The 12,849-nt window shown below is 40.0% G+C and overlaps 1 protein-coding gene across 10 annotated transcripts in view; it reads right to left on the bottom strand.

Annotated features, from left to right (window-relative positions):
* FAM13A (family with sequence similarity 13 member A) overlaps window positions 1-12,849 on the bottom strand; it is a 149,694-nt gene that overhangs the window by 83,228 nt on the left and 53,617 nt on the right. For all 10 annotated transcript variants that reach the window (XM_064510460.1, XM_064510464.1, XM_064510463.1 and 7 more), the window contains one exon: window positions 1,461-1,633. In XM_064510460.1, the coding sequence (XP_064366530.1) occupies window positions 1,461-1,633 (173 nt within the window). The remainder of the gene's footprint in view (window positions 1-1,460; window positions 1,634-12,849) is intronic.

The raw sequence follows: 12,849 nt of genomic DNA on the forward strand, positions 1-12,849 counted from the left end.
AACATGTAAAACTCTCTCAAAAGAATCACATTTTTTGAACACCTCATTAAGTATGTTCGTCATGCATACCTTTCCAGACATGAGACTCAGCAGTTCTTTGTTTCAGTTCTTGAGCACTTGATTTTCCTTTACACCTTGCAACACATAACAGAGTACAGGCAGGGACACACTCTCTGCCAGCTCCAGCATATCAGTGCAAGAGGCCAGAACTCCTGGCCCAGCCCCACCTGCTTGGCCCTGTCTAGTGAGTGGAAATGTACTGCCTCCTCAATTTTGCCAACTGACGTGCTTTGGTAATTGCTTCCTAACTCATCTCAGTTAAAAGCAGCTGGATTAATAAAAACATGTCTAAACTAACCTGATGCTTCTGACTGCAGGAGTTTTGGGGGCAGGATAGGCGACAGTGAACTGCACAGCTGACACAGCTAGAAGTTGAAAAGGATGTGTGCCTGCAAAGGCTAGAAACCAAATTTCATATCTATGCTTCACCACCATTACTATGACTCGAAATCTGGTGTTAGTGCATAATTTGGTAACCTATCTTGTAAACTGAGTGGTGTCTGTCTGTGCTAGTGCTGAGAATAGCACCCATCTCCTGCTTACACAGTGAAGTCACTCAGTTATGTGTCTGGCAGCATTGCCTCTGCTTTGTGTTCTGCACTGGTATGCACAGACATTGCAGTGTGGTGTTTCATGACATGCAAATAGCACTATTTCCCCACATTAGGCCAACCTCATATTTCGGTAGCATACAGCAGTTTCCCATAGTAACCTTAACCTTTCATGATCTGCATGAGCGACAAGAAAGGGAACGAGAGAATTCACTGCCATAAGAACAACGAAAAGATAGTGGTTCAGCTCAGAATTCAGGAAAAAATTTTACAAGAAACCAAACTGTCCATCACTGATGTAAGATCTGTTCACCTTCTTGTTGGCAAAGTGCCATCAATTAAAACCACAGTAGTACACAGTAGTACAACAGTAGTAGTCTCACCAATACTGCCAGAAAGATAAAAACCCTGTAACACAGGGACAGGTTCCCTTCTTCGTTTGAAAATGGGAATAAAATCAGCTACCTAGGCAAATCAAATACGTTTAAATACTCAGGGAAGACACCTACATTTTGGTTGCATCTTTTGCGTGCTCAGTGTCATTTCTAGTGCTTAACTTTAGGTCAGTCCTTTCCATCTGCACTCCTTCACCAAGCAGGCCACTTTCATACACTTGCAAGGCACACACTTGAAAGGCAAACTAAAGCACACATCTGGTTTTGCTGGGCATACACTGGAATGCATGGCTTCAACAGGGGTACACCCATTATTTTGCCTTGCACCACAGCATGCTGTCTTTATAAGCATTGATGGAAAAAAATGTATTCAAAATGCTCAGAGCTGGACTGCAGCCCAAGTACCAAGTAAGAAAAACAAATAAGGAGACAAATACAGAAATGGAGCACTAACCTGGAGAAAAACGCAGCGCTGTTAATGAAGGAGGTTTCATCTGTTAAATCCATCTCCTCCAAACACGAACTACTGCCTGTTAATTGGAGGCTGAACTGAGGTATTCCATCTGACAGACCTGGTTGTGGCGCTAGGCATGTCTGGATAGATCCTTCCCTTGTGGACTTTGTCATCTACAGAAGCAAAGAAAATAAAAATGAAACGTGAAAGGAAGAAAGGGTAGAGCAGCCTTTCTAGGTAATCTGTAACAGAATGACATTCCTTACTAGTGTGCAAACTGCAAACAATATTACAAGCTACAAAATAACAATAAAAAATATGTATAAATCAAAGCTTCTACTTGGCAGAGTAGATTTTCTTAAAATAGTGTGTAGACTATTTAAGAAGAAGATGTGTCCATTGAAAGAGCGGGGGCAACAGTGAAATTAACAAAGGTAATTAAAACAAATCGAAAGTTATTTTCTATATCATAGAAGACAGACTAAAAAAAACCCACTGAACCTTTGTTTCTTGGTATCAGCTAGAGAAACAGATGATAAAAGAAATACTACTACTCTTCTCTACCCTGTTCCCTCTCCTTTTAATGAGGGTGATGATGTGAACACATGCCCTGGAGGGAAATTTCTCAAGCCATGGAGGATCTGTGTTAGGGTCCTTTGTTGATCCAGCCAAAACAGGGAGTTAGAATCTGGGCTTCCTAGATCCAAAATGCCATTTCTAAGCATCAAAGAGCACATCTACCGGATGGTCAGGTCTCTTCCTCTGACCTCTTATGTTTTGTAGGCTTGTGAATACAAGCACACAAAACCTTAAGACTGCTACTGCTGCATCAGACCCACTTCCTTTAGTCCAGTAGTCCAGCAAATAATGGATACTAACGGAAGAAGAGCAAGTTCAGAGGTTTGCTCTCTCTCTACTGCACTCTTCCACGTTCTGGCATTCTGATAGTTCGGGATTTTTTGATTTGGATGTTGCAACTGGTTCTCTGTGTTTGATGGTCAACACCAACCCTATCCATTGTGACTGTGTTCAGTTTCATTCTGTGTCCACTTGTATCTCTAGCCTTTCCAAGATCCTGTGGACAAGGTTAAACAATGTGTAACAAAATTGTGAAAGACAGAAAAAAAGTACTTCCATTTTAGGTATGGTGACTGATAATCTTTCCCTGTTTTTTTCATTATGAGAATTTGTGAATAATTTTTCCCTACCCACCTTCCCCATAGTCTTGACTTTATAAACACCACTTGACTAATACTCTCTAATTAGACTGAAAAGTCCCAGTTTATATAGTTTCTCTCATTTTATGGAAGTCATTCTGATGCCTTTGATCACATTTGCTGCCTTTCTCTGCACCTTTTCATGTTCTATTAAATCCTTTTTGAAATGAGGTAACCAAAACTGCAGGCATTACAGATGCAGGCGTATCTCAGACTTAATGGTGGCTTCTTGTTAAAATCCAACTTTTTAATTGCTTTCACATCTGCTTACTAAGCTGACACTTTCGTCAAGTTATGCTACTATCAACATCTCTTTTCTGAAAGGCAACAGCTAATTTGGAGCTCATCAGTATATACATTTACATAATTTGTGTTGTTTTGTGAACATTAACTAGCATCTAGTGACAGAACTTCACCTACCACTTTTTCACCCGATACTAAGCATCTTAATGGCCTTCTGTAATTCCCTGTAGCCAGCTCTCAGTTTTTCCTACCTTTAATGAACTTCTATTATCAGCAAACTTTGTGCCTCACTATTCAGCATCTTTGCAGGGCAATCTTGAAGATGTTGAAAGCATAGATTCCAGAACAGATCCCTAGGGACTTCACAGGCAACCTTTCTCCACTGATAAGTTGACCATTTATTTTATTACCTTCTAGTTATTAATCCATAAAGTGAGCTTCCCTCTAATCATATGACAGCCTTGTTTCTTTAATTGCCTTTGATAATCCTACAAAACATTCTGAAAATTCAAGTGCATTATATTGACTATACTTCTACATGTGCTCACTGGCTCCTCTGTGACATACTATTTTTCTCCAAAGTCAGGTTGATGCCTCCCATTGACTGTAATTATTCATTTGCCTATTAATTCTGCTGCTTAGTATAGTTTCTACAAACCTGCTGGACAGCAAGTCAGACTTTCTGGAATCACTTCTGAAATTTTTTTTATAAGTGTCTTTCTGCAAGATTTTTGTAATATTTTTGGTTTCATCTTTCTGTAGAACACAGTTTTGGAATGCATTATGTGTGCATGTGCAAGCGCATGTATGTGTGCTAAAAAGCTTCATGGGACAGAAAACTGTTTCTTATTGAGCTTTGAAGAGAATAAATGTTACATATATCTGAGGCAAAGGGAAACCAGACATATATTGAGACAGCTTCTGCCTGCTGCCCCTGGTTTCAGCCTCTGGACCACACGCTCTGGGTAAAATCCTGCCTTCACTGACGTCAATGGGCATTTTGCCAGCGATTACGCTGGAGTCAAGATTTCACCTTTGGAATATTATTCACTTACAGCAATATTCTGTTATCCTGTTTCCTGTAGTGGTTGCTTACTGTTGGCATCAATGGAACTGTGCACACAGAATACAGGTATCAGGCTATGGCTCTCAGCTGTCACAAGAGGATATCAGTACTGTGATTTAAAAGTAGAAGACAGTGTCTGCAGTACATAACGAGAAGGAAGGTAGGGAGCTATCTATTTCTAGCATTAAGGGAGGCAAGCACTACAGGAAACAGCAAGCCCTGGGACATGAGGGTACCAACTCCCTGAATTTGCTAGATAGTTTTTCTGACAAGGTTTTCTTACCTCATTTAACAAGACACCCCTCACACTATTATAGCGTATACTGAGATGGACATACATGGGGAAGTACAGGTGTCACTGTGTTGGTTATACTGCTATTAAAGCTGCTAATGTTGACGATGAATATATGGAGTGCCATTTTGTATATCCTGCACCGAATGGAATTTGCTCTTGGCTATTTGTCCAAGAACAAAAGGAGCAGATCCTGGAGCTGTTGTAAATGCAAATTTACTGTTATTCTAACAGTCCACTTTTTCTGTGTGTTGTAGGCCTACTGCTCAGGGCACCTGACAGCTGTACAACAGTGATTTCAAAGGATATGTGGAAAATCAGAATGAAAATGAGGAGTCAGGCAATAAACGAGACAGTCCCCTGACGCACCCTCTGCTCCGAGCTGATGGGACAGGCTGGTGGAGTGAGTCTGCTCACTGCAGATGGCTACATGCAGCCTCCTGGTTTGCCTGTCCCAGGCTACTGGGAGGCAGTAGCACAAAGGTGGCTGGGGTGCTGGGGCATGGACAGGGGTGCAGGGCAGGGAGAGATCCCCCATTGCAGTGGTTGGGAAGAGAAGCAGCCCCTGGAGAACAGAGGGTTGTGCCACACTGCGAGTGGGGCTGCAAAGGGTCCGACAAATGGTTTTCAAGCCTCTTTTCTGAACTGAAAACTTGTCGTCACTCACTTAGCTTTTTGAAGCTGGAGGGGGGCCAACATTTTTGTGTTTGCACAGAGCACTGGACAGTGGGACAACTCTCACTGGGGCCTTTTGGTGTTACCACTGCATCCTAGAACTGACATCCTTCACACCAGAAAAGCTCTCTAAAAGAGTAACAAGAAATGGTAAATATATATGTGCACAAACTTAAAACTCTGGTTAAAATAAAAGGCTCAACTGTGTCTGTAAACACAATTCCCTACTGAAACAGCAGAAAGCTTGATTCTAAACTAAAACAGATTCTATGCTGTCCTGTTAGTACACTGCAATAAACACATGTAGGTCTAGGCAAAATAGACAACTTGTATGATGTACTACATATGACAGCAGTGATTTAAGACTGGCAAGTAGCAGGAAGCCAGCCTTTCTACCGTTAACATACTGTATGCATACTAATTTAAGACCACAGTTAATGAAGCTAAATAATCTTGTTACCAGACACTGCATCTGTAGAATCTGCCTCACCCAACCAGAAGTGCTAGGAAACAGGTAACATCTGCAGAACAATATGCATCAGTCTCCTCATTTGCAAATTGTTTACTACTTTTGAATTGTTCACTGTGATTTACGGAAGCTCCTTATACTGAGAAATTCCATATACACATACACAAAAAGTTTTACTATTGTCATGCTGTAAAAGAAGAAAAAAAAGCTTTGGTAGTTCCTTCAATTCTTCTCTTTTCCTAGCAATAAAAGATCACTTGGATGCAGGCGGTTCCAACAAAAGGCATGTCAATCACGTACAAGCTCTGTGGGAAAATTCTGTTTGAAAGGTCAATTTTAGGATTACTACTACATTTTTAGAGCACTTCAAAATTATCAAGACGTGGAAGGAAACAAAGTGCTCTCCATTCTCTTTTCCAGATGATCTATAACCTAGTATATTGATAGCCTTGGAACACAACATCATAGCATTGTAGTTACTTCTCTAGCAATATAACGTACAAGTGACAGCAACCCTACTTAAATCTAAATTAAACTTACATTTACTTACTTTCTGAGCAAAACTCTGTTTTCAGTTGCATCAGTAAAAAAGTGCGCGTGTAAAAATGTATCCTTTGAACTCAGTTATTCTACCTTTGTACCTAAGAGATAAATACACTTTTCCATTTAAGTAGTATTTCTTTAATCCATATTAACAATGGGAAAGAACAATGTTCATTATCTCACACTACAGCTTTTAATGATCCCATGAAAAAGCCACCTGCACAATTATAATAATAGTAGTGCTTCACTGGATTTCCACTGAGATGAAGATTTGCCCCTGGACAAAGATTTCCTGTAATTTGAATTCTTTACAAAGCAGATTAAATAAAGAATTACAGGCAGTGACAGCTCAAATGCTTTTTGGCTCCCGTGGTTCTCAAGAGAAAATTTTGCAGTAGATTTGCGTGCACATGCATGCATATCATGCAACAAAGTTTGAGAGAACAATACCTTACAAAACAACAACAGTGTATGTAGTATTATCAAGATAGTATTAGGAAGACAAGCATATTTCATTGTTATGATGTGAAAGAGAAAAAACGACCAATACTTTGTAAAGGATCTTGTAATTTTCTCCAATCACCCCTTCTTGTGATCAGCCTGAGTTGCAACATTCCGTCTGGGAGAGGTTGGAGATAATCTGTGAAATCCCTGATGAGGGCTACTACAAAAGCACAACAAACACACAAGAACTCTGTAACATGTTATGTATTCGTTTAAAAACAAATTTGGAAACTTGTTACATGTTGTAACATACTATTACAGGTTTTAACTTGTTACACTTCAACAAGTTTGTAGGAGGTTTGTAGTTGTCTTTGCTGCACACTCTCTTTTGCATTTTGTATCCATGGCAGACAAATGACAGAATGACAAAGATTTGAGCAAGTTTTACCAAGTTAGAGTGGGGAGGGACCCAATCCCGCTACAGCACAGGTAAGAGCTACCCCTGTCTACATGGCAATTGTTTTCAGCTTATCGTATTCTTAAAAATATTAATAAACAAAAAGAAAGCCATTACCTATTTGTGCCTACATCTTCTAAAGCATATATTTTGCTTTCCTCAGAATGACTTTTGGAAACAATATTGTGCTTTTTCTTTTTGCTCACAGCCTTTCACATTTTGTTTATAATGCTCTTCATCTTTTCCCTTCAGATTTAACACCGCGTCACTATGCAAAGTTAACCTGTGTTGCTTATCGTCTCTTCTACACTTCCATCTGCCCAGGAAACCAACTGAAGGTATCAGCTGCTGCATACTGAGCTGCACAGTGTGATGGAGAAGCCTCACATTAAACTGGTTTGCAGAAGAGAAATCTGTAAACCTTTGTAAATAAATAAAACCCTTCAATTTAGAAGATGGCACTGATAAATCCAAGGACAATCCTAAAGAACACAGTTTTATTTGGGTGAAAAGTAAATCATCTAGTATTTATTCACTTTTTCTCTGGTGAAGCTTAACCTCAGACTACACTTGACAAAGATCAGATTCAGCCTGAGCCACACACGTTATGGCCTGTTACGTTATAGTTACAGGCTGTGGCCTCTGAAAGGATGGGCTAATGCCTAACAAGGGGGCGCCAACCAAGGAATATGCCAATTCTGAAGTCTGCTACTTTGTAATTTCAAATACATCTTCATTTCGAATTCATCTTAATCCTACAGAGGATGGGGCAGACCACCCTAACAAAAAACAATCAGAACACCAACCAGCAAAGGACTACAAGGGGTTATTACACCCCACATTCCACATTTTATTTTCAAGATTCGCTGTCTCAGAACATTCAGACGCAAGGAATTCTGTTTGCAGTTTTAACAGAGGCTAGTTACTTATGACCAGTATAAATATTTGTCATGATGGGTGTTAAAGAAAGTGCGATAAAACCTCTCCCCTGTAGGCATAAACTGACCAGTCAGGGTGGCATCGTCGCACACAAACCACTGGGAATATTTTTCACAATTGACTAAGTGCATTATATGGTTGTTTCATCTCCCTGTGAGGTGTCAGGAGTTACTAGGTTCAAAGATAAATACACCATATACTCTAAAGATCTGATTTGGTATGGTGACTCTAATCTTTCTCTGCTCCTGAAGAGTAGGGACCAACTCTGCTCCACACCAAGATTAGTAAGGGGAGCTAGGTGCAAGCGCATTGACATGGTGTGAAGATGCAGATCAGCAGCTTCTTCCAAGTACCTCACTCATCTCAAGAAAGAAAAAGAAAAACTTCCCACTATACCAAGCTATACATGAACATGTAAATAGGGCAATGTATAAGTAATTTAAGTAAATAATTATGAAATCATAACAGACAAACCCCATTCAAAAAGATTTCTTACTAAATAAATGGTACTCTTAAAAAGAGAGTTCTGTACCAAAACAAGAGGATCTATGTCACCCTTTTAAGGACTTCATATTTAGGCATTTTCTTTTTCACTCTAGTCTAAATTTTGGTTATGTCATCATAGCTAGCTATCAGCATAAACCCTGTATTTTAATCTACTAATTTGTTGTCATTACTTCTGCTTCATGAAGAACAGAGAAATGGAGACTATCAGCCAGAGGTACCTCTTGTCTGACAGCTAACTAGCTCCCATTGAACCAGATTTACCCAGTTCTGTCAAGTCAAATAACTAGAGAACGAGCCATCTGCCACAGCCATGTTTCATATTTGGCCACCAGTATCTCTTGAACCAAGCATATTATCTTCACTCTATTTAAAATATCAACTGTTTCAATGAGATTTTTAATCACACATACACAGAGCTGCAAGCTTTCTACCAGGGTTACCCAAGGCGACAATGAATTATATTTTACATTAGGCCTTGCTTGAAAATGCAGACTTTTGCTGGAGGCTTTAGGTTGTCCTTAATTGCCCCAGAGAATCAGGAAGAAATTCCTTCTGGGCTGGCCAACTCCCTTCAAGTCAGTCAGCCAAGAGTAAAGTATTTCTGCTGCACCTGCATGGTTCTCAAAGGCTACACAGCACAGCCAGCCCTCACACTACACGGCTTTACCACCATTTTGTCACAGATAGAGCCTAGACTGGGGTTTGCAGTTGGGATGGATCTCCTGCAGCTATAAAAAGTGTACCTCTGCCAGGCCCAAAGGGTTTTTAAATGCAGGGATAATTGTGCAATTAGATTTTTCAGTGACATTCTCCGCACACTTCTTATGATCTTCTCTCACTTTCTGTTGCTATACACCAAATGAGGGCCTGGTTCATTACACTACTGAGCATGGCACAGAATTTCTGAGTATGAGGAAACACGTGCCAAGTCACAGTCTGAATGACATACACATCACACTAGTAGGGACAAAGATGCTGGACTGGCTGTGGAACAACATCGTCTAAATATACCAGAACTACAGAGGCATTTTCTTCCATAATAGCAGAACTTAAGTCCTTAAGCCTGGACTGAACTTTAAGCAGGCAAACAGTGGACTTCAGTAAGGCTGCTGTACATACTAAAAATGGGCTTGTACTCAAATACTTCTTGAAGCATGGACTGAATACAGAAAGCAATAAAATTAACACCTTGATGAGTCACATCACCTAACATCTACAACATTATTTTTAAAAACCTACTGCAAGGCAAGTCTAATAAAAGCCACTTTCTCAAAGAAAAAATGCCACATGACCTAAATTACTGGCGATGGGAGACAAAGATCAATAGCTCTGTAATTCCTACCAGGTTTAGCACAGAGTCAGCACAGATAACATAAGCAATAATGCATACTTGCAAGATATAGTCACTAATCCTCTTCCATACCCAGCACCAAAACTCAAACCCTGCCTTTTTTAAACTGCCACACTGAAATTATAAAGTTCCACTGAATTCAGTCATCCTTACAATCTATGCAGCTGCCACATTTGGATTTCTTTGACTCTACTTGTATTTTTAGGCATTAGAACACTAGAACAGCTCCTCTGTACTCTGCCCTACTCAGATATCAAAGCTTTTAATTTGGTACTATTCTGAAGTGCTTGAAAGCTTAACCAACTTCTGATGTTTTAAGTGAATTTCTGCACCTTACTCTTAATGAGGACAAGACTCTTTCTGGTTTCAAAAAGCTGTACAATATTTTGGGGCCTAATCCTTCAAAGCACCTCACCACAGCCTCTGTATGTGAAAGACCCAACTGCTAACAGCAAAACTGCTTAAATGCTTAAAAGTGAACAGACATCTAAGAGCTCTATTAACATTGCATGACTGTAGAGGCTGGAAGCTAGAAAATACTCTCAGAAAGCCCAAGAAATACAGGTACAGCTATGCTGCTACCACATTTCTAGCTGCAGTTAGTTCACTTGTCACTGGCTGGGAATCCCACAATTCGGCTTCAAACAACTTTCTCATTGGCTTCTGTTACACCTGTCAAAACCTATGTACTTAAAACTGTACAGGAATTACTTCTGTCAGACTTAGGACCATTTACCTGCTTGTGACTGCTGTACCAAATTCTGTCCATCTTCACTGAAGTTTTAAATTCATATTGTAACAGCAGTTTAGTTAATAATGGTATTGCAGATATGCAAATCAAAGTAAATCACTGTCTTGAACTGCACCAGCTCCACAGAACTAATCTGAATGAAGAAGAGTAAACACTTACTTCTCTTATTTAACAGACAGCATCTGGAATATAGACTGAGGAGATTCTTAGATACAGTAACAATTTTCCTCAGTTACTTCTGTACTACAACAAAGTCATTAAAGCTTCTGAAATGTTGCAAATGGAACAGTCTGAAGAAAAAAGAAATCTGTACAATAAGGCTGATTCTGGTCTAAAAACACATGATACTCCTTTAGGAAACCACCCCTGTGGTTTATCAGAGCTTTTAAATGATGACATCTCAGTGAACGTATCTGAGCTTGCTACTCATTGTTCTTCATAACAGCAAGATAAAACAGAGATACATAAAGGAATCAGTTACAGCTACCCTCATTTGTAAAGATGTCTACAGAAATGGGGTATCCTGGAAGCTGCATGCTTTGGCTACATAATTCAAATCCCAGCACTGTTTTAAGCATCAACAAACAACAGTGTTGTGGTATTTATCCTGTGGGCCACACAGTGCTGCCCCTGCCTTCAGCTGCATTCACTGGCAAATCTTTGATCAAATTCATCCTCATCCCAGTCTTGCTTCTCAAAAGCTGGGTTAAACCAGCCTACTGAGTGAAACTCGTAATATAGTGAGGCACAGGAAGGGAGAGTCCCATCCTCATGCTCATTGTATCTTCACTGTCCAGGGTTTACTCAGGCTACTTGTATCCCCATACTTATTTGTTTGGGCAGTCATTGTCCTGGTTTGAACTGTTCCTTATATGACTGAGAAGGCCAGACTTAATGACAAGTATAAACTCACTGTAAGACTTCAGTGCTGACCCCGTTTTTTCCCATTAGCTCTATTCTTTAATCCATATCACATAACTTATCAAGCCATTCAAGCAAAAATGGACTCTTACTACAAATACGTTGCTGTATGATATGTAGGAAAAATAAATTTAATACAAAATACTTCGACTGCACTAGCAAAGTGGCCATTTACAATGAATTGGGACAACACTCGCAATACTGATACTTAAGAAAACCATAATTTGCCCATTTTCCCTGTGCAATTAGCATGTCTAAATATCAAAGCTCTTGATTAAATGTGTTATCAAAAATAACTGGCACTCGAGCTCAAGTAAAGTTTGGGTGAACAGTGGAAAAAGCAACACTGGAGACGCTTCTGTTGGGCCTGACTCAATGAACGAATTCCAAATTCTCTCCAAGACTAAACATAAAAATAATACACTCCAGAAAGATATAACTTGAACACAACAGATATGCTGTCCTAAAAATGTTCAAATCCAAGAAACGTAGCAGTAAGGCTATCTCCTAGCCTGGGATTCTCCATATTATGCAACAGAAAATTGTTGGAGTGAATCGGGCAAGAACTTAAAGCCTGTTTTATACAGGAGACCAGACTAGGTTGCTTAAGGGATCCCTTTCAGCCTTCTACTCTGTGCAGCTCTACTGAGTTCTGTCAAAATGCTGCAAGTGTACAGCATATATGGGACTGAGGCCCAAATGTTACAAAAGGTATGGGTCTCAGGCCAGAAGATACAACATGCTCAGAGCGATCACTGACTGCCACGTGGGATCTGTTTACAGAGAGAAACCCAGAACAGGTAACATCCTGGGTTAGGTGGAGAGACTTTCCTTCACGTGGAGAGGAAAGAACGAGATCTACAGATCTCACAAGTCACGGGTCTGTGGGAGGGCAGAGAATAGCCGCCCACAGCAGAGTATGAAGCCAATCCACTGCAAACTGAAATGCAGTGTCTAAATCTCTAATTTGGGATCCACTCTCATCAAACAGGAATCTCAGAGAAAGGTATGTTGAGGACTCACTGGTGGACTAAAAAAAGCTCAAAAGCAAAGTAAGCAGGAGTGCATTCACCTTAGGGGAGATATATTGCTTATTTCTAAGTAGTGTACATGTACAATTATGTAACAACAAAAATACCTCCTTCTTCTTCTGGAGATAATACTGAATTCCTTATGTTTTTGTAGACAGTATGAAATTATCCTCTCTTGCACTCTCCTCCCAACCCAAAGATTTCCATGGGCTAATGATTTGGCAAATACCATTTTTGTGTCACAGATGATCTCAATGCACTGAAAAAGATTCTAGCCTTTGGCAGTTTTTTCAGTTCCTCCCTTCTAAATTCATCTAAGTGCTTTAGCACGCTAACTGGTGGCAGCCTAATTCTTCCCCATGTATGACCCCACATACTCCTGCAAATTCACTCACAGATTCATCTTTGAACTCCACAGACCTCAAATTCCCCTGCCTCACAACTGCTGTGTCTGCACGCCTAGGCAAAGCACTAATACAACAG

The sequence above is a fragment of the Dromaius novaehollandiae genome, chromosome 4 (genome assembly GCF_036370855.1).
Source record: "Dromaius novaehollandiae isolate bDroNov1 chromosome 4, bDroNov1.hap1, whole genome shotgun sequence".
NCBI lineage: Eukaryota > Metazoa > Chordata > Aves > Casuariiformes > Dromaiidae > Dromaius > Dromaius novaehollandiae.